This window comes from Peromyscus eremicus, chromosome 8a, assembly GCF_949786415.1.
Source record: "Peromyscus eremicus chromosome 8a, PerEre_H2_v1, whole genome shotgun sequence".
Classification (NCBI taxonomy): Eukaryota; Metazoa; Chordata; class Mammalia; order Rodentia; family Cricetidae; genus Peromyscus; species Peromyscus eremicus.
In genome coordinates this window covers 54,187,278-54,205,700 of record NC_081423.1, presented here as the reverse complement: position 1 = coordinate 54,205,700, position 18,423 = coordinate 54,187,278, and the positions used below count along the sequence as shown (strand labels likewise).

The 18,423-nt window shown below is 43.0% G+C and overlaps 2 protein-coding genes across 4 annotated transcripts in view; one reads left to right on the top strand and one right to left on the bottom strand.

Annotated features, from left to right (window-relative positions):
• Nup88 (nucleoporin 88) overlaps window positions 1-6,085 on the top strand; it is a 29,520-nt gene extending 23,435 nt beyond the window's left edge. Inside the window, exons 10-17 of the mRNA XM_059271095.1 lie at window positions 1,011-1,112; window positions 3,518-3,676; window positions 4,115-4,240; window positions 4,353-4,418; window positions 4,527-4,607; window positions 4,848-4,974; window positions 5,093-5,211; window positions 5,854-6,085. Of these exons, the coding sequence (XP_059127078.1) occupies window positions 1,011-1,112; window positions 3,518-3,676; window positions 4,115-4,240; window positions 4,353-4,418; window positions 4,527-4,607; window positions 4,848-4,974; window positions 5,093-5,211; window positions 5,854-5,917 (844 nt within the window). The 3' untranslated portion in view covers window positions 5,918-6,085. The remainder of the gene's footprint in view (window positions 1-1,010; window positions 1,113-3,517; window positions 3,677-4,114; window positions 4,241-4,352; window positions 4,419-4,526; window positions 4,608-4,847; window positions 4,975-5,092; window positions 5,212-5,853) is intronic.
• Window positions 3,518-18,423, bottom strand: part of Rabep1 (rabaptin, RAB GTPase binding effector protein 1) — a 103,968-nt gene continuing 89,062 nt past the window's right edge. For 2 of the 3 annotated variants that reach the window (XM_059271092.1, XM_059271094.1), the window contains 5 exons: window positions 15,553-15,742; window positions 14,904-14,959; window positions 12,407-12,505; window positions 9,221-9,337; window positions 3,518-8,813 (listed from right to left, as the gene is read on the bottom strand). In XM_059271092.1, coding sequence (XP_059127075.1) covers window positions 8,712-8,813; window positions 9,221-9,337; window positions 12,407-12,505; window positions 14,904-14,959; window positions 15,553-15,742 — 564 coding nt within the window. In that variant the 3' untranslated portion in view covers window positions 3,518-8,711. The other variant, XM_059271093.1, reaches the window with a different exon arrangement.

The window sequence follows — 18,423 nt, the reverse complement described above, 5'->3', positions numbered from 1 at the left end:
TTGTTTGGTGGGTTTTTTTTTTAATATATAATAAAGTTTATTTTAAAAAGAAAAATGGATGGGGAGGTGGGTCTTTGGGTAACAGCACTTGCTAAACAAGCTTGAAGATCTGAGTTCAAACCTCTAAGTAGATATAAAAAGCTAGGTATGGTCATGTACTCCTGTATACCCAGCTCCATTGTAGGAGCAGAACCAGGAGGATAGCTGGAACTTGCTGGTTGCCAGCCTTGCTCATTGAAACCCTGGCTCAAGGGACTAGAATGAAGCTATGCCTACACAGATGTGTGAACAGGCACTTGTGTGTATACTACGTACTCATACAAGATTGCTGTTACAAAATAAAGAACAGGCTAAGGGGAGCTAGACTGGAGCACAGTGAAGCTTCCCATAAAGCCACAGTGGGGAATGTTTTGAATGGACAAAACAAGACAAAACATGAGCCTATCTATAAGCTGAGAGGAGATGCATAATAGAACACTCAAACTATAGTTGATGGCACACTGCAGATGTGACAGACTGACAATAAGGTGCAGAAATGTCCAGGTAGAATGGATGTGCAGACCAGTGAGTAAAGCTTATGGGTGAGGACAACAGTTCCCATTTGAGAGCCATGGATTCCCCCCCGCCCCTGGTAAAAGGAAGTGGGAAGGAAACAATGCTATGCACACTAAATGAGATGAGGTCCTTGGCAGGTGTGGGGTCACTGGGTGTGGTTTCTGAGCAGTTTGTAGACATTAGATGAACTAGGTTCACCAAGATAGGTAGGCTTTAGCAGGGAGAAAGACGCAGAGGTTTTTTTATCCCTGGGTAATTGGTAAATAGCTTATAGATTGCTAAGTGGGAGCTTGGTCTAAACTGATTGGAGTATGTTTTCAAATCACTGTGGTGGTTACTCCACTGACATTCAGGATGTCACGGCCCCAAAAGGCCGTGGGCTCGATAGCATGTAGTTGCTGTTGGTTCTGATGCATTTGCTGCTTTGTGACTTAACTGTGACTGTCTCTCTCCAGGCAGCCAGCTCCAATTCGGGGATTCTGGATCGTCCCGGACATCCTGGGGCCCACAATGATCTGCATCACCAGTACCTATGAATGTCTCATAAGGCCTTTATTGTATGTGCCTTTCTGTGTTCACACAACTCTAATTCTGCCAAATCAAAGCTGGGGAAATGCCCCCAGTAACTGGTTTGAGGCTGTCTATATGGTGTATGGTTTGACTTGTGAACTGAGTGGGATATAGGTGTCATTTTAGGCATGGTGGTGTTTCGTCTGGTTTTGCCATCTCTTAACTGAGAATCAGAGCTTTTGTTTCTGAGATAGGGTCTCAGTCTGCAGTTATATTGGCCTAGAGAAGTCCCTACCTCATCCGGGATTACAAGCCTGAATCCCTGCACCCAGCTAGAGATTTTCTCCCAAGTACAGAGAACTGAGGTGCTGAACTACATATTGTGATTGAATTTAATGACAGTTCATGTCAGGCTCAGATATAAGGTGTTCTCCTGCATGCCCTCCAGGACACATCAGACAAGCCCCTAAGGAATATACTGATCTCCACTTAATAGAAAAAGGCTTAAACAAGTCACAGGTTGCACATAGCTCTCATGCAAGTGAAAGTCTGTCTGGTCCCAAATTCTGTACTTAATTTATCTCTCTTTGTGCCAGTCTCAGAGGGACATCAAAATGTGCAACTCTAGCTGAGTTCATGTATTAAGTTGTAATCACCATTTTCCTTTTCCAACAACCTTGGGAGGTCAAGTTTTTTGTTGTTTTTTGTTGTTGTTGTTGTTTTTTTTTTTTTTTTTTTTTTTGGTTTTTCGAGACAGGGTTTCTCTGTGTAGCTTTGCGCCTTTCCTGGAACTCACTTGGTAGCCCAGGCTGGCCTCGAACTCACAGAGATCCGCCTGGCTCTGCCTCCCGAGTGCTGGGATTAAAGGCGTGCGCCGCCACCACCGCCCGGCCTTGTTTTTTGTTTTTTAAGATTTATTTATTATGTATACAGTGTTCTGTCTGCATGTATGCCTACACACCAAGAGAGGGCACTACATCTCATTACAGATGGTTGTGAGACACCATGTGGTTGCTGGGAATTGAACTCAGGACCCCTGGAAGAGCAGCCAGTGCTCTTAACCTCTGAGCCATCTCTCCAGCCCAGGAGGTCAAGTTTTAAAAATGTAGAAATAGACATGAAAACCAAATCACTGGGGTGTCAAATGTGAGTCCCTCCAGTCTCTTGATGAACATTCTGAAGTGCTTCTGAATACTGACAGTGTAAAGTGCTTACATTGAGTTACTGTCCTTGCATGCTCTTTAAAGACTGACCAATTGCCAGGTGGTGGTGGCGCACGCCTTTAATCCCAGCACTCAGGAGGCAGAGGCAGGCGGATCTCTCTGAGTTCAAGGCTAGCCTGGTCTACAAAGCAAGTTCCAGGAAAGGCACAAAGCTACACAGAGAAACCCTGTCTCGAAAAACCAAAACAAAACAAAACAAAAGACTGGCCAGTTACATTATTTGACAAGGAAAAAAAATATAGGTATAAATTTTATGTTGCTTTATATTTAAAAAAACAAATTCTAGCAACTTTAAACGAAAGAGTCACTAGAAAAATATTTGCCAGTGGACCAGTGAGATGCTTCAGTAGTTGAAGTGTTTGCCACTGACCCTGACAACCTGAGTTCAATCTCCAGAACCCATGCGATGTATTTACCTATTTTGTTTATTTGTTTTTTTTGTTTTGTTTTTTGAGAATGGTTTCTCTATGTATCCCTGGCTATCCTAGAACTAGCTCTGTAGACCAGGCTGGCCTCAAATTCACAGAGATCTGCCTGCCTCTGCCTCCTGAGTGCTGGGGTTAAAGGTGTGCACCGCCACCACCTGGCACCTTTAGTGTTTTAAATAAAGCCTGGCCACACTATTTGGACAATAAAAACATCAGTCTCAAAGAAGAGAGAAAGCTCTTAATTAGATGGTTACCTTTTAATCATATTTTGCCATTTGCCAAAAATACAAGTTATCTGTATATTAACACTCTTATTTATAAAGCTCTTTCAAATATGAATTGCCTTCAAAGTATGTTACTTACTGCTGAAGTTCATAGTCCTTCGAGCTTTTTCGGGAATTGCCTTTGGAAATGTTTGCTCTTGTGTAATTTTTAGAAGTGAAGTTATGTAGAAATATAGTACACAACAGTCATCTGGCCCCACACCAGCATTTATCAAATCTAAACTATGCCCAAAAAAGGAATGGTAAGTATTATAGTGCTAGCTTGAGCCCTTTGCAAGAGAGGGGCCATGGGATTTACTTTTTTGAGTTGCCTTGATCTTTTCAAAAAGAATTTTTAAAGAGGTCAAAATGCTCAGACAAATGGCAAGATAGGAGCTTCCTAGGATGACCTTCCAGGACAGAACGCACGTTCTTGTACTTTAGGTCCTCGTGTCCGTGGGTTTTGGTAAGTGTGGCTAAAGACATACTGTAATGCAACAACTAGCTCCACAGTGGACCTGACTTGTTTGCTTTGCAGAAGTACAGTCCACCCAGCATCTCCTCCCCTGCTGTGTACCCGAGAAGATGCTGAAGTGGCAGAGTCTCCGCTGCGCATCCTGGCCGAAACCCCAGACTCCTTTGAGAAGCACATTAAAAGCATCTTGCAACGTAGTGCCGCCAACCCAGCATTTCTTAAGTATGGGATTTGGGACATTCGAGTTTTAAGAATGGGCTTTTTCTTTAAAGTGGGGATTGGACCTAGGGCTTTGTGTGCTTGCTACCAAGTGTTCATCCTTGCTTTTGGCCTTTTCTGTCCTTACTGTGGTGCAGTGGGAGAGGACATAGCCACATCTCATCAGCTAGTCAGAAGCGGCACCTGAAAAGTGCTAAACGGGGGTGATAAATTGGCTAGGGCTTGATTGCCAGGTGTGGTAGCTCACGCCTTTAATCCCAGCACTCAAGATCTCTGTGAGGCCAACCTGGTCTACAAAGCTAGTTCCAGGACAGCCAAGGCTGTTACATAGAGAAACCGTCTCAAAAAACCAAAACAGGAACAACAAAAAACGTAGCTAGGATTTGTCTGTTTGGTTATTTTATCTGGCTAGCGAGAATAATGACAGAAACTGTTCTAAAGGTCATCTGAAAAGGATCTGGCTCCCCCTCCCGAGGAGTGTCTTCAGCTTATCAGCAGAGCCACCCAGGTATTCAGAGAACAGTACATTCTCAAGCAGGACCTGGCCAAGGAAGAGATTCAGCGGAGGTACAGTGTCCTGTGTTGAACAGCCACGGGTCCTTGCTAGGGGTTGGCTCAGTGTAATCACCTGTGGAAGCCTGGCTTTCCATTAACCTTTAACTACTACTTTTTTTTGAAGGGTCAAATTATTATGTGACCAAAAGAGGAAACAACTAGAAGATCTCAATTACTGTCGAGAGGAGAGGTAGGTGTCAAAACCAAAGAGGAGAAAAGAGTGAGGAATAGTGGAATGCATCTCACTCAGGATGCTGTGCCACATCAGATGGACCCCAAGAGATTTTCATTCCTCCAGGAAAAGTCTACGGGAGATGGCCGAGCGCTTAGCTGACAAGTATGAGGAAGCCAAAGAAAAACAAGAAGACATCATGAACAGGTAGGTACACCATGACGCATCCTCCAGTCCCCTCTGCTCAGGATCAGTGATGGTACTAAGTGTTGGGTACTGCCAGTGTCCACACGCCTACAGAGCAGAACTGCAGCCCTTGAAGTGTCAGGAAAGACCACTGTCCCCTAACTCCTCTGTGCCCCAGCTCCTCAGACACCAAATTCTTGAATTACAAACTCTGTTTCTGTTATAATTTGCAGTCTTAACCCACATTTCCTTTTTCTTAAGGATGAAAAAAGTGCTTCACAGTTTCCATACTCAGCTCCCAGTTCTCTCTGACAGTGAGAGAGACATGAAAAAAGAGTTACAGCTGATACCTGATCAACTACGACATCTGGGCAATGCCATCAAACAGGTAAGAATGGGTGCAGGGTGGCTAATATATCTCTGTAAAATGTGAACAGTAAAATAATTACTGTAAAAATGTGTGGCAAACCATAGTCAAAATATCTATGTTCTGTTTGATACTTGAGGTTACTATGAAAAAAGATTATCAACAGCGAAAGATGGAAAAAGTGCTGAGTCCTCAGAAACCCACCATTACTCTCAGTGCCTACCAGCGAAAGTGCATTCAGTCCATCCTGAAGGAAGAGTAAGTTGATGTTTTCCAGTGAGCTACTGGCATGAGACCATTTTTCCTTGGCAGTATACCAAAAGCTGCCTCCTATCTGCCTGGATAAGAATCCTGATCTGAGATCTGCCTGCAGAATGGGGGCATGATAGAGAGACCGAGGCTTCAATGAATATGGTGGGATGAAAAACAGTGGCTCTCCTGTAATACAGTTTTGTTGTGTAATGAAAAGTACGGGGTCTCGGGAATGTGGTTAGCAGTGTTCCTGGGGCTATACTATAGCTCAGTGGCACAGCATCTGTCTAATGTGTGATGCCTTGGGTTTAGTCCCCAACACCACACAGACAACCACTGCTGTCCACCTGAAACCCTTTCAAGCTATTCAGTATTAAGAAAGCCATTCTTAAGTCTATTGCAACACTGAGAGTTTAAATTCTTAGACTCCTGCACATGGTGCCACACGACTTTAATCCCTGCACTCAGGAGGCAGAGGCAGACACATCTCTGAGTTTGAGGTCAGCCTGGTTTACAGAGCAAGTTCCAGGATAACCAGGGCTACACAGATTCTGACTCAGAGCTGGGGGTGGGGAAAAAAAAAATCATACAACTCAGTACTAATGGCTCATTCATTTGTTTTAAGTGAGTTATTTGATGATTTTGCAGGGGTGAACACATAAGGGAAATGGTGAAGCAAATCAATGATATCCGAAATCACGTCAACTTCTGACACCACCTGAAGTGAACACAACTGCAGGCTTACAAACCCGTGCTGTCAAACAAACAGGTAGCACTATCTAATTTATAAAGAAGCATTTTGGATAAACTTTGCTGTGGTTATTCTTTTGTTATGCCTTTTGTTTTGTAATATTTGAATAAATTTTTATTCAGAATTTGACTTTGCATTATAATTAATGTTTATGATTTATTTTTCAAAATTCTGGGACACAGGCTTCACCTGCACACTGCCAGGTCTGTATCTGAAGATTAAGCTCTGCATCTTAAGTGGTAGCACCAAAACTACCTCCGAAGGGAGCTAGAGCCCTAGGATGCAAAGGAAAAGGCCACACAGTCTCCTCAGCATCAGCTCTTTTAATGTGAACAACTTTCTTAAGGACATGCCTTCAGTCCAGTTAACACAGACACACCTGTGGTCTGCTCAGAGCAGAACAGAGCAGAGCAGACAGTTGCAGAGTCCTCTGCTGGCTCATTTCCTCACAGACATCCTTACCTCTCAGAGCTCAGTTTGCCTATGACTATGTCTACTCGGTGTTCTAGCACCTAAAGGAGAAGGAACAGTGTGTTCTGCCATGGGTATTCTGTCCTCGGCTTTAGGTCTTCTTTTCATACCTGCCAGTTTGAGTTCTGAAAGGTAAGTATGGTACCTGCCTAGAAACAACCGAGTGACTGACAATCAAAAGCCACATGATAAGTTACAGTTATTGGTAAGCCAGGTTAGACATGCAAGAGAACAGGTCTGCACAGACTGAATGCAGCACTGGAACATGTATGAAACCAGACTAATCTCTCCTCTCAGGGTGAATCCCACATTCTAAACAAGATCTTACTTATGCAGAGAACATAGTTTAAAGAACAGTTTCCTACCTGGTGGTGTAGCAGCAGTTTATTTCATACCACAGACAGGTTGTTAAAAACTAGCATTTTAGTTTCTGTTCCTCTAGAATGTGTTTCTAGAGGATCCCAGCAGTTTGCATTTGCCACAAGTACAGACTGTATAAACAATCCCCTAATCGTGATGTCTTTATTGCTCAATCCCCAGCTTCTGGAGAAAAGTGTCTGTAAGATGCTTGGTCTCAGCAGAACAGCTCACGTGGAGTGACAGTTCAGAATGATGATAATTACCCATTCACTGTGGCTGACAGTGATCCAAAACAAATTAGCTTGGAGCCCAAGGACTAGTCTCAAATCTAATTTAATCACATTATAATTAATAAAATCCCTTTAACTCAATGAGGATACTATGTTTCTTTTAAACCAAGTAGTACTGTATACAAGGGGACTTTAAGCCAATTAATGTTTCCATGCATTGGCAAGCCTTTAGCACTATTTCTGCAATTCATATTTACTTTTAAATTCATAATCATGAACACAAGATTATAAAAAATAACCTATGGGATGGGGTAATAGAGGCCTTATCTGTCTTATGAAAGAAAATAACAAAGACCTTGAGGGCAAATTTATGACTCACTACAAAGTCCATTTGTTATGAATTGATGGTAGGTAAGCCTGAAAAGTCTAGTTCACTCATTTCCATGGTGTTCCTTTGGGTACCAGCTGTAAGCCAACACCACTCACAAGCATGACTTGAAAACACTGTGCCTTTCAAAGGCATGAGTTAATAGTATAGCTAGCTGTCCATGGCTGCTCTCAGGGTGGTCTGCGGCTGGTACGCAGTAAATGAGCACACTTCTGATTTCCGCACCATTTCATACAGCTATCCACTGGCTGCTTCTCCACATAGGAAAGGAATCTCAACTCTTAGAAAAGAATGAAGCAGATTCTAAACTAATAAGTTTCCTCAGCTCAACTGTTAGCATGGTCACTTATACTGTAGGTCTAAACTGTAAAACAAAAACACAGATCTGTAAACCATCACCATTCTATATGGGACACTTTAAATAGTATGCCTCTGAGGCAAGCTGAAAATAAGCAGATTTATACATGTGTACTAGATGTCAGAGATAGCTTGTTTTATTAATATTATTTTTTCCACTGATCCAGTAACTAAAACACTTCGAAAGGGAAGGTGGTGCCAGTTCTCCTTTGCCATGGTACCTGTGGGCCCAGGAGGTTCATCCCGGTGTGCAGAAAAAGTGCTTCCAAAGTTTCTTGTGCTTTTTTCCTTCAATTCAACTTCCAATATATATGGCCTTAGCCAAGTATTCAGATTCTCCTAATTTTGTTGAATTGCTTTTTTGTTTGCCATGGTCCTATAGTTCTCAGGCAAGTTTCAGTAGCATTTAAGGTCCTCCAATAGAAAATAAAATGGTTAAAAAAAAAAATGCACTGAGCGAGGGAAATACAGTCAATAGCCAATGGCCTGCTCTCACACTTCATATTTTAATATAAAATACTCATACAGCACACTACACTTCTCTGCTAGCTGAACACTGCTACTGATGAGCCCTAGACAACAGAAAAAAGAAACTTCTCTCTCCCAGTTTGTATGAACAGAAACGTAATTCCAAACACTAGGGAAGTTGCTTTCATGTCAGGAGATGTGTTCCAGAATCCGATCTGGAGAAAGCAGGCAAGGAAACCGCACTTTTCTGGCACCAAGTCTGATCCCACACCTGCTGGAATCAAGTCCGGTGTCCCATTAGTGTTCCCTTGAAACATCTGCTGGCTGTCCCTGCGTACAGCAGCCTTCTCCCTCCAGACTTGCATTTCTCCAGTCGTCCTTTTGCTGTGACATCTTCCATTAAGAGTTAAATAATAATTAATGTTATTCTAAAGATGAGTTAAAAACCCAAAGTGCAGGTTAGAATCCTGCTACCAGGGTGTCATGTCTCAGGGAGCTGGTTAATGTCTGTCAATTTGGTATCATTCAGAATTGCCCGGATTCTCTCCAAGGAGTCTGCTTGCCGGATCCTCTCTAACTGCACCTGGAGAAACAACGTTCAGATGAGTGCAGGTGATGCCCTACCTACGTCCCTCTAACTTGACCATTTTAGTTGACATGCAGCAGAGTAATTCACCACATTAGGCTCTTCAAAGAAAAGAGGAAGAAAGAAAGAAAAAAAAACATACTTTTAAAATTCACCAGATTCATCAATCTATGTAACAGATTGGTATCCCTCTGCCCCTCCAGTGCCCACACCATTTACACTCTTGAGGCAAAAATTGGCAAGGTAGAAGGGAAAGGAGAAAGGGGCCAAGTCTGTAACAGACCAAGCTCCTGCTTGCGTGATTAAGCAGATATCTGAGGTAGAGACAGAGGCAGTCCAGAGACCTCCAGCTACATTGGTGCCCCCTCCCACAGAGGGCCATGGTAGTTCCCCAAACACCTCACCTGAAGAGTCTGAGAAAGTTTTACAAAATCTCTCTGGACTTGTTCACTGACATCTAATTCTGTCTGTAACCTCTGGGCTTTGTTCTTCTCTTCAAACATGAGCTGTTCAACAGCAGCCTAAAAATACAAGTTTTGAGTGAAGATTAATGCCAACGAGTCAGAATTCCTAAAATTACTTAGGAACTTCAGTTACTGACTAAGAGAAGCTATAAGTTTTTCCTCTTTCTTTCTTTTTTGTACTAAGGATTGAACCCAGGGCCATAGTTTGTTGGTAGGCAATCACTCTACACCACTAAGCTATATCCTCAACTCTTGCTATTACTACAGCAGAGACCTGAATAATACCTCCATATTCCACTAATCTTTTTTTATTCTTATTAATTTTTTTCATTTGTTTTACATCCCAACCACAGCTCCCCCTCCTCCTACCTCCCCTTTGTCTCCTCCTCCCCAATCCACTGCTCCTCCACCTCTGTTCAGGGGCAGGCCTCCCATGGGCGCCAACAAAGCTGAGGGAGAACTAAGCTCCTCTCCTTGTATTACGGCTGGGCAAGGCAACCCAGCATTAGGAACAGGTTCCCAAAGCCACCAATGTGTTAGGGACAGGCCACACTCACACTGCCAGGAGCCCCACAAGTAGACCAAGACCCACAACCATCACACATACGTAGAGGGCCTAGAATGGTCCTATGTAGGCTCCCTAGCTGTCAGTCCATAGTCTGAGCTCCCATGAACAGGCCAGTTGCTTCTGTGGGTTCCCTAGTGATGACCCTGACCCCTCTGGCTCATACAATCCTTCCCATTAATCTTTCTTAACTACATTTTTATTTTTCTACTGATTGTGTGTGTGTGTGTGTGTGTGTGTGTGTGTGTGTGTGTGTGTGTGTGTGTGTGTGTATAATACAGCACACGAGTGGAAGTCACAGGACAAGTTGCAGGAGTCAACTCTCCTTTCACCATGTGGGCCCCAGGGATTAAACTCAGGCTTGGCAGCAAGTACCTCTAGCTGCCTTGCTGGTTCCCACCTTTATTTTTTCAAGGCAAGGTCTCCTGTAACCCAAACTAGCCAGCCCCTGAACTTGCTCTACAATAGCTGAAAATGAGCTTGAATTTCTGATCTACCTGCCTCCGTCTTGTGGGGTTACAGACTGCCAACACACTCAGTCTGCTGCAGTACTGGAGATCAAACCTCAGGGACTCTGGCATGCCAGGCAAGCACTCTACCAACCCAGCTTTGCCCCCACTCCTGTTACTTCTTTCTTTTCCATTTACTGTGTGTGGAGCAGGGTGGAGCGGGAAGCACTCCCTGGTGGAGGTCAGGAGGACAGCCTCAAGAGAGCTGGTTCTCCCCTTCCACTATGTGGGCCCCAGGGATCAAATGCTGGTTATCCAGCTTGGCAGCAAGCACCTTTACCTGCTGATCCATTTCCCCCACAACCCATTCTCTCTTTCCATAGGACAACGGTGCCAGCTGAGTAGGTTACTCGCTCCAGGTATGAAACCAGGATAAGAAATGTATTCAGAGTGCCATGTCCCCACTCCCAAGATCAACAGCTGTCACAGCAACACACAGACACTTAAAAGGGAAATTCTTCTGACAATTACTAGGATTAACATCTAGTTAATATGGGCCATTCAGCCCCAGCTACCTCTAGCCTTCCTTACTCAAAAGCATGGGAGCCTTTTTCTAAAAAAAACAAGAATCTATTGACCACTAACACAGCTCATTAAGACCATGTCTAGGCAATGCATTTTCATAATTCAAATTCATAATCAAAACCATAATCAGCCACATGCATTTTTATTCTACACAGCCCCAAGACAATCTGGAAATCTGCTTCAAGGCAATCTTAGCATTTGATATAGGGATGGAATGGAGTAACATTTTCAAAGCAGCCTCTCCTCCTTCCATGTCTGGGGATTGAAACTAGGGCCTCGGGCTGGACAGATGGCTCAGAGGTTAAGATCTTCCAGAGGTCCTGAGTTCAATTCCCAGCAACCACATGGTGGCTCACATCCATCATAATGAGATCTGGTGTCCTCTTCTGGCGTGCAGATATGCATGCAGACAGAACACTATACATAATAAATAAATAACTCTTGAAAAAAGAAAAAAAAAAGAAACTAGGGCCTCACACATGCTAGCTAGGCAAGTGGTCTACAACTAAACTCAGCTCAGAGCACTGCCCAAGTTATGCTCAATAAATGTTTATTGCATTTTGTATGTATAAGTGATTGCTTGCATATGTGTATGTGCACAATGTATATGCCAGAAAAGTATGTCAAATCTGCAATTGGAGTTACAGACTGTTGTGAGCCACCATATTGAACACTAGAGTCCAGTATAAAAGTAGCCAGTGTTCTTAACTACTGAGCCATCTCTTCAGCTCTAGGTTCAGTGATTCTTTTTTTTTTTTTTTTTTTTTTTAAGATTTATTTATTTATTATGTATACAGTGTTCTGTCTGCATGCATGTCTGCAGGAAGAGGGCACCAGATCTCATTACAGATGGTTGTGAGCCACCACGTGGTTGCTGGGAATTGAACTCAGGACATCCAGAAGAACAGCCAGTGCTCTTAACCTCTGAGCCATCTCTCCAGCCCTTCAGTGATTCTTATCAACCACCTGAAACCATTAAAGCCTATGACCTAAGCCCCCAGAACTGGCAGAGGGAAGATTTAACCCAACTCTAGGGACATTAAAGTCATTTTCTTTTTGCAAGTGGCTAGAAGAACTAACTTTCAGAATATAATTGCAAACAGAAAAGTTGTGTTTTTTCTAAATAGAGATGATGAATTCCTACATTCTTTTTTTTTTTTAAGTTTTTAAAAATATGTGTGTATGGGTGTTTTATGTATACATATGCCTGTGTACCATATGCCTGCAATACCCATGGAGGCTAGAAGGCGGCACTGGATCCCCCTGTGACTAGAGTTAAAAAGATTGTTGTAATACAACATGTCCTCTGAGAGTAGCCAGAGCTCTAACCACTAGCCCATCTCTCTAGGCCACTTTGTTTTTTGTAATTTTTGGTTGCTTGAGAAAGGGTCTCACTCTGTAGACCAGGCTGGCCTTGAACTCACAGAGATCTACCTGCCTCTGCCTCTCTAGTGCTGGGACTATAGGTTTGTGTGGCCAGGCCTTAGCCTTGTTTTTTAAAATCAGATGACCAATAAACATAATTACCTTAGCAGCAGTTTCTTTCTTTAACTGTTCCTCTAAATTAACCTTTATTTCTTGGAGACTCTCAAGTTGTTGCGACTTCTCTCTTAATGTAGATTCCAACTGTAAAAAGGGAATCAAAAGGGAACACTGAAACTCACAGAAACTTTGAAGGCCATACAGTACTATCTAGAAGTGTCTGCAACCCAGAGTGCTGTGCTCAGACTCAGGCTTGCTCTTGGCTGTGCCTGGAATGCTCTTCTCAAGCTTCAGAGTGTAGATTCTTTTTGTTCTTCCAAACCTGGTCTTTACCTATATTATGTACCTACCATATTCTCATACTAAGGCCTGAAACTGAGAAGTCAGGAGAAACAGACATGGAAATAACTAATGCATACAACATAAAGGGAGCAGCATTTAATACAGGGAGGAAATTGGACAATATTTTCTAGAAGAGATGATGACTGACTTTTGCTTTTAGTATTGGGGATTGAACCTGGGGTCTCACAGGCTAGGCAAGCATGCCATCACTCATCTCCACCCCTAACTCCTTTGAAACAGGATCTTGATTTTGTTGTTTTGTTGTTCAGGCTGGTTCTGAACTGATTTTGAGCTCTGTAGCCTAGGCAGACCTTGAACCTGTGGTTCTCCTGTTTCCTCTCTTTGCACTGCCAGCATGGATTAACATTTTTGCAGGGGAAGGAAAGGGTGACAAGGTAAAGGAAGTAAAGAGATGTTCCCAAAACAGAATGCCTGCCCTGCCCGAGGACGGTGAGCCCTGGCTGTGTGCAGCAAGCAGTGCAGGGCTGGGAATCGGCAAGTCTGGAGAGTCCTGAGGTGAGAGACCTCGGCACTAAGGACTATGGACTTGTCTTCAACTGCTAAAGACTTCAAAAAGACTAGACAGCTTGGCTTCAATACAGAGATGAACTGGAACAGGCTCCAGTTCGGAGGCCTCTTAGGAAACAAGACAGACTGTGACAACAGGCTGATGAGAAGTGACATCTCAGAGCTGGGGGTGTAACTCAGGCGGACAGTACTTACCTAGCATGCACATGAATTCAATTCCCAGAACCACCAAACAAAAAGTACAAAGTCAAGTCTGACCCCAAACTGACAGTAAAGGGAAAAAGGCGGCCCCTCTGAGCCGGGCATCCATCATCTTCTTTGTCAGTGCTAGGAAAGTGCTCTTCTACTGAGCTACACCCTCAGGCCTGGGCTCCGGTCATCTCTGCAGTGTGATCTAGGGAGACCTCTATAGCAGAGTGTAAACAAAGGCTGACTGTGGTAGAGAAGTGCCCAGAGGTCAGGTGGAGGGCAGCACTCTTTCAAGAACCTTGGAGAAATAATGACTGAGTAGAGATGTATAATTCAAGGAGAAACTTTGTTTTGTTTTTTCTTTGGAAAGGCCATCTTCCTATGTACCACAGGCTAGCCTCAAACTTGAATCCTCAGCTTCTTGAGTGCTGGGATTACAGACTTGTGTCCCACATCCATCTCACTTTTTCCCTCTTAATGGGAAACAGCTGGGCAATTCTGTACACAATGGGAAGAAAGATCAATCAAGAGGCAGACGTTCAAAGTTAGAGAACACTGAGAGGGGCCAGTGAAGGCACCTATCAGTATTACACTATGGTGAGAAACCGGGCATCACTTTATCTCAAAGGAAAGGCTGATAATAAAGTGGGAGGCATGTAACTGGGGAACCTGGGCTCCAAGTGGCCCTGTCTAATGACTAAGCAGTGAAGGACTGAAAGGAGAGAGATTGAAAGAGCTATTGTGAAGAATGGAAGGGGCATATCTTAGGACAAATCCAAGACTGCCTAGGAATACTGGAGCCCATGGCAGCAAGAGCATGAGATGCCACCAATTCTGGGAGCACTGGCTTCCTGGAACAACAGTCCTAATCCAAAACTGGGCAACAGCTGGGTGAGGGCAGCAAAGAGTTGGAAGACAAGAGTGTGGATTGGAAGCCAACTAAAGAGCCCTGTAAGCCATGTAAGATGCAGCTTAAGAGAAAAGAAAGCAAAGCCGGGAAGCTGTTGCTTCAAGTTTAGGGAAATGGAAGAGGCACTCAGGTACAACAGGAAGAGACTGGAGTCAAGGGATGAGAAGCAAGGTAGAGCCAGCATGACAAGTGGGCCAGCATGGGAGGCAAAGGGCTTTGAGTCAAGTACTCAGAGGGAGGCTAGGGGCAGCATGGGCTCATCTACCACACTGCTGAGGGAGTGAGGAAACGTCATGTCCTGGGGGTACAACTGTACCCACACCTGCAGTGCAGCATAGTCATGGAGTGAGCACGCCAGGGCAGGTTCCTCTGCATCCACACTCTGCCCATCACCACATGGCCCAGCACACAGTGATTCTCAACCCATGTTCTCCAGCACCACCCCACGTGTTCCCACTAGACACAAGTTAAGCAGGGATTTTGCCTCAGCTATCTTCATTTCTTTGTTCTAGCATAGGATTTAATAAGTAACCACTGCATGTTGATAGAATTCATTTTAAACTTGTGACTCACCTGTCCCTTTTCAACTTTTATTCTTTCTAATTCAGCTTTTAGACTAGAAATGGAAGCTAGGACAAAAAGGAGAAATGTTAGCAATCATTTATTATTTTTTTCATTTTTTTTCCCTTAAAATGTCCCCAAAGGAGTCAGAGATACACTGTAGTGGAAAGTGCTCTCTCTCAAACTATACCAGAGAACTGATAATATAACTAGGCTCAGGGAAAGACCAACTACACTATGCGGTAACCTAAATTTCTACCAAGTGTCCACACCTAACTGTAGGAAAGCAATGCTGTTAGCAACGAAGTTCTGTAAGGAAATGCTGCCCGTGGGACCCTGTTACCCAGTGGCCTTTGGCTCCATTACCATCAGAGTTCATAAAAGGACAGAGGATTGAGGGGCAGGGCGAGTTCACAGTTACTGTCCATCTGAACACCTAGGACAGGTGTTCTTTCCTATACAAGTGCTCTCTACATCCATGGTCAGACATTATTCTCAGTAGTATTTACTGATGAATCGCTTTTTGTTTGTTAGCTTGCTTTATAAAATAGAGTCTCCTGTAGTTCTGGCTAGCCTTGAACTTCTGATCTTCCTGTATCCAGGCAAGCACTACACCAACAAAGCTACATTCCCCAGTCCCCAAGCGACATTTTTTTCTCACCTATTTCCTCCTTGCAGTTTTCTATTTCCAGCTGTAGAGTCTCTTCAAGGTTTTCCTTTAAACACTGTTCTGCTTGAATCTGCTCTTTCAGGAAAAGTATCTCAGCCTTCAGCTTCTCTTCCATGTGGTCTGCTGCAGTCCGCACATGAACGATGTTCTCACGATATTTTAACACCAGTTCCCGGAGCACCTGCATTCAGCACACAAGAGGTTCCTGGATTTGTGAAGGTGAGAGAAGCTGAAGATTTATGTTTCACATGATTCAAATATTTTGACCGTGAATTTCAATGACCACATAGTGTTCTGCAAGCACATGCCTTAGCATATTAACATCCAACATGGCCAAAAAGTTGTGTTGTGAACTACATTTTCCCCTCAAAGCTGTTTTATGAGCAGAAAAAATATAATGTTATATAACTTTCCACACGAAATTCACTAGGAAGAATACCTTCAAGAAGATAAAAAGAGAAACACCCAGGAACAAGTGTAAATGCAGGATAAAATACATTTACTTGAGCCGGGCGGTGGTGGCGCACGCCTTTAATCCCAGCACTCGGGAGGTAGAGCCAGGCGGGCTACCAAGTGAGTTCCAGGAGAGGCGCAAAGCTACACAGAGAAACCCTGTCTCAAAAAACCAAAAAAAAAAAAAAACAAAAAAAAAAAAACCATTTACTTACCTATTCACACATTCAAACGCTCACTGAAAATCTTCTTAGGCAAAGTACTGTGTCAATAAGTAATGACCCACCAACCTCACAAAGAAAGGCTTTCTAAGGTGACAAGCTTATATGCCCCTACCACCATTTTTGTTTTGTTGAGAGAGGCCAGCATCAAACTCGTAAAGCTCCACCTGCCTTTGCCTCCCAAGTGCTGGAATTACAAGCATATGCCATCATATCTGGCTTCTTTTCCCAAAAATTTTAAATCTGGAAATTTAATCATTTCCTCGAGGAAACCCAAATTAGCATTCCCAAATAGCTCTCTAATTACTTACATTCATCTAGGTTTTTGGGATGAGGCTTACCTAAGTTGCCCAGGCTGGCCTGGACTCCCTACATAGCCCATCTAGCCCATCTAGCCTCAAATTCATGAACTCTTGCCTTAGTCTCTAGAGTGTTGGGATTGCAGGAAAGCAACACCATGCTCATCTTAGATAGCTTTTAAATCTAGGAATAAAAATTCTCTAGAGAACAGAACTTCTTCCAGCCAAAAGGAAAGTTTTACCAAAGGTGAAGGTGGTGGTGAAGTTATTTAAAGCTCACGGCTAAGGCATGAGTTTCCTAAGCCTTCTGTATGAGTAATTACCAGTTAAGAAAAGATCCAGAGTGCAGGCCTAGGCTAGACCACAGCTGTGAGCAGTGCAGGGCATGATAAACGACTGTATCTTTAAAAGTAAAACAACAACAAACCACTAGTAGTAATGTTAATATGTACATAGAAAAAAATAGGTAGAACTTAAATCTGATAGGATTTAAGGAAAGACAGGACTACAAGAAACTTATAAAAAGATGCATTTATGATACACTGAGACAGACTGGCCTAGAACTTACTATGTAGCACTAGCACCTCAAACACACAGCAATCCTCCTGTCCCAGCATTCCAAGTGTTGGGATTAAAGGGCTAAATCACTGTAACCAGCTCATATTTAATTTTTAAATAATTTCAAACAACAATTTTCATTCACTATTTTGTTTGCACGCGTGAGTGAGTATACAGGCCCTGGCATATGGCATGTGTGAGGAGGTGTTCTCCTTCCAGCATGTGAGTCCTAGGGACTCTGGCAGACTTGGCAGCAGGCACCTAGGCTTCTCACCAGCCCAGATTTTCTTTCTTTCTTTCTTTTTTTTTTTTTTTTAAGAATAAAACAAAGCCAGGTGGGTAGCACAGGCCTTTAATCCCAGCACTTGGGAGACAGAAGCAGGCACATCAGAGTTTGAGGCCAGCCTGGTCTACAGAGCAAGTTCCAGGACAACTAGAAAAACCCTGGGGGGAGGGAGAGGAAGAAAAAGACCTCGAAAATAAGATTCTCTTATTTTGTTTTGAAACTTGTTCTAAGAAATCTTATCTTTATCTAGGCAGCACTGAGTTTGAGGGTTCTAAGCCTAACAAAAAATATTTTTTTGATGTTGAAAGATTTAGAAATACATAGTTATAATGCTTAGAGTTAAGAAAGTAATTTCCATACCACAGAAGAATACAAGTGGCAAAAAAAAAAAATACCATCTTGACAGACAGAAAGACGGTGAGTATGATGTAACTTTAAATTCTACCCGAAAGCAAGCATCACAAAGAACCAACCTGGTGAACTTAAGCATATGGCCTGTTCTACATTTGGTCCTCCATGACAAAAGCACAGACCTTGAACTTCGGCAGTAGAGTACAACACCGAAAACACAAGCAACAGAAGAAAAAATATACAAACTTGGACTTCATCAAAATGTTAAAAAAAATTGTACCTCAAATTATTCAACTAAAAAAAATTAAAAAGACAGCCCAGAGATCGGAAAAAAATGCCTGCAAACCATGGGTTGGTTAGAACATATGAAGAACTCATACAAGTCAGTAAGACAAATAATCCAGTTTTAAAATGAGCAAAGGATCTGGGAATTTCTCCAGGGAAGATATAGAAATCACACATTAGTGCATGAGAAGATGCTTCATGCCACCATGAAATGCAAATTGAAACCACAATGAGATACCATTTCATGTCCACTAGAATGCTTATAGTCTGAAAGTGAAGTAACTAACCATGCTAGCAAGGATGAAGACTCAGTCAGATGCCCTGCCACTGGGAAGAGAAAACGGTGGCAGAGTTTAAAGACATCACCAGTAAACTCTTTCAATGAAATAAAAGTAGAAACAAAATTTAA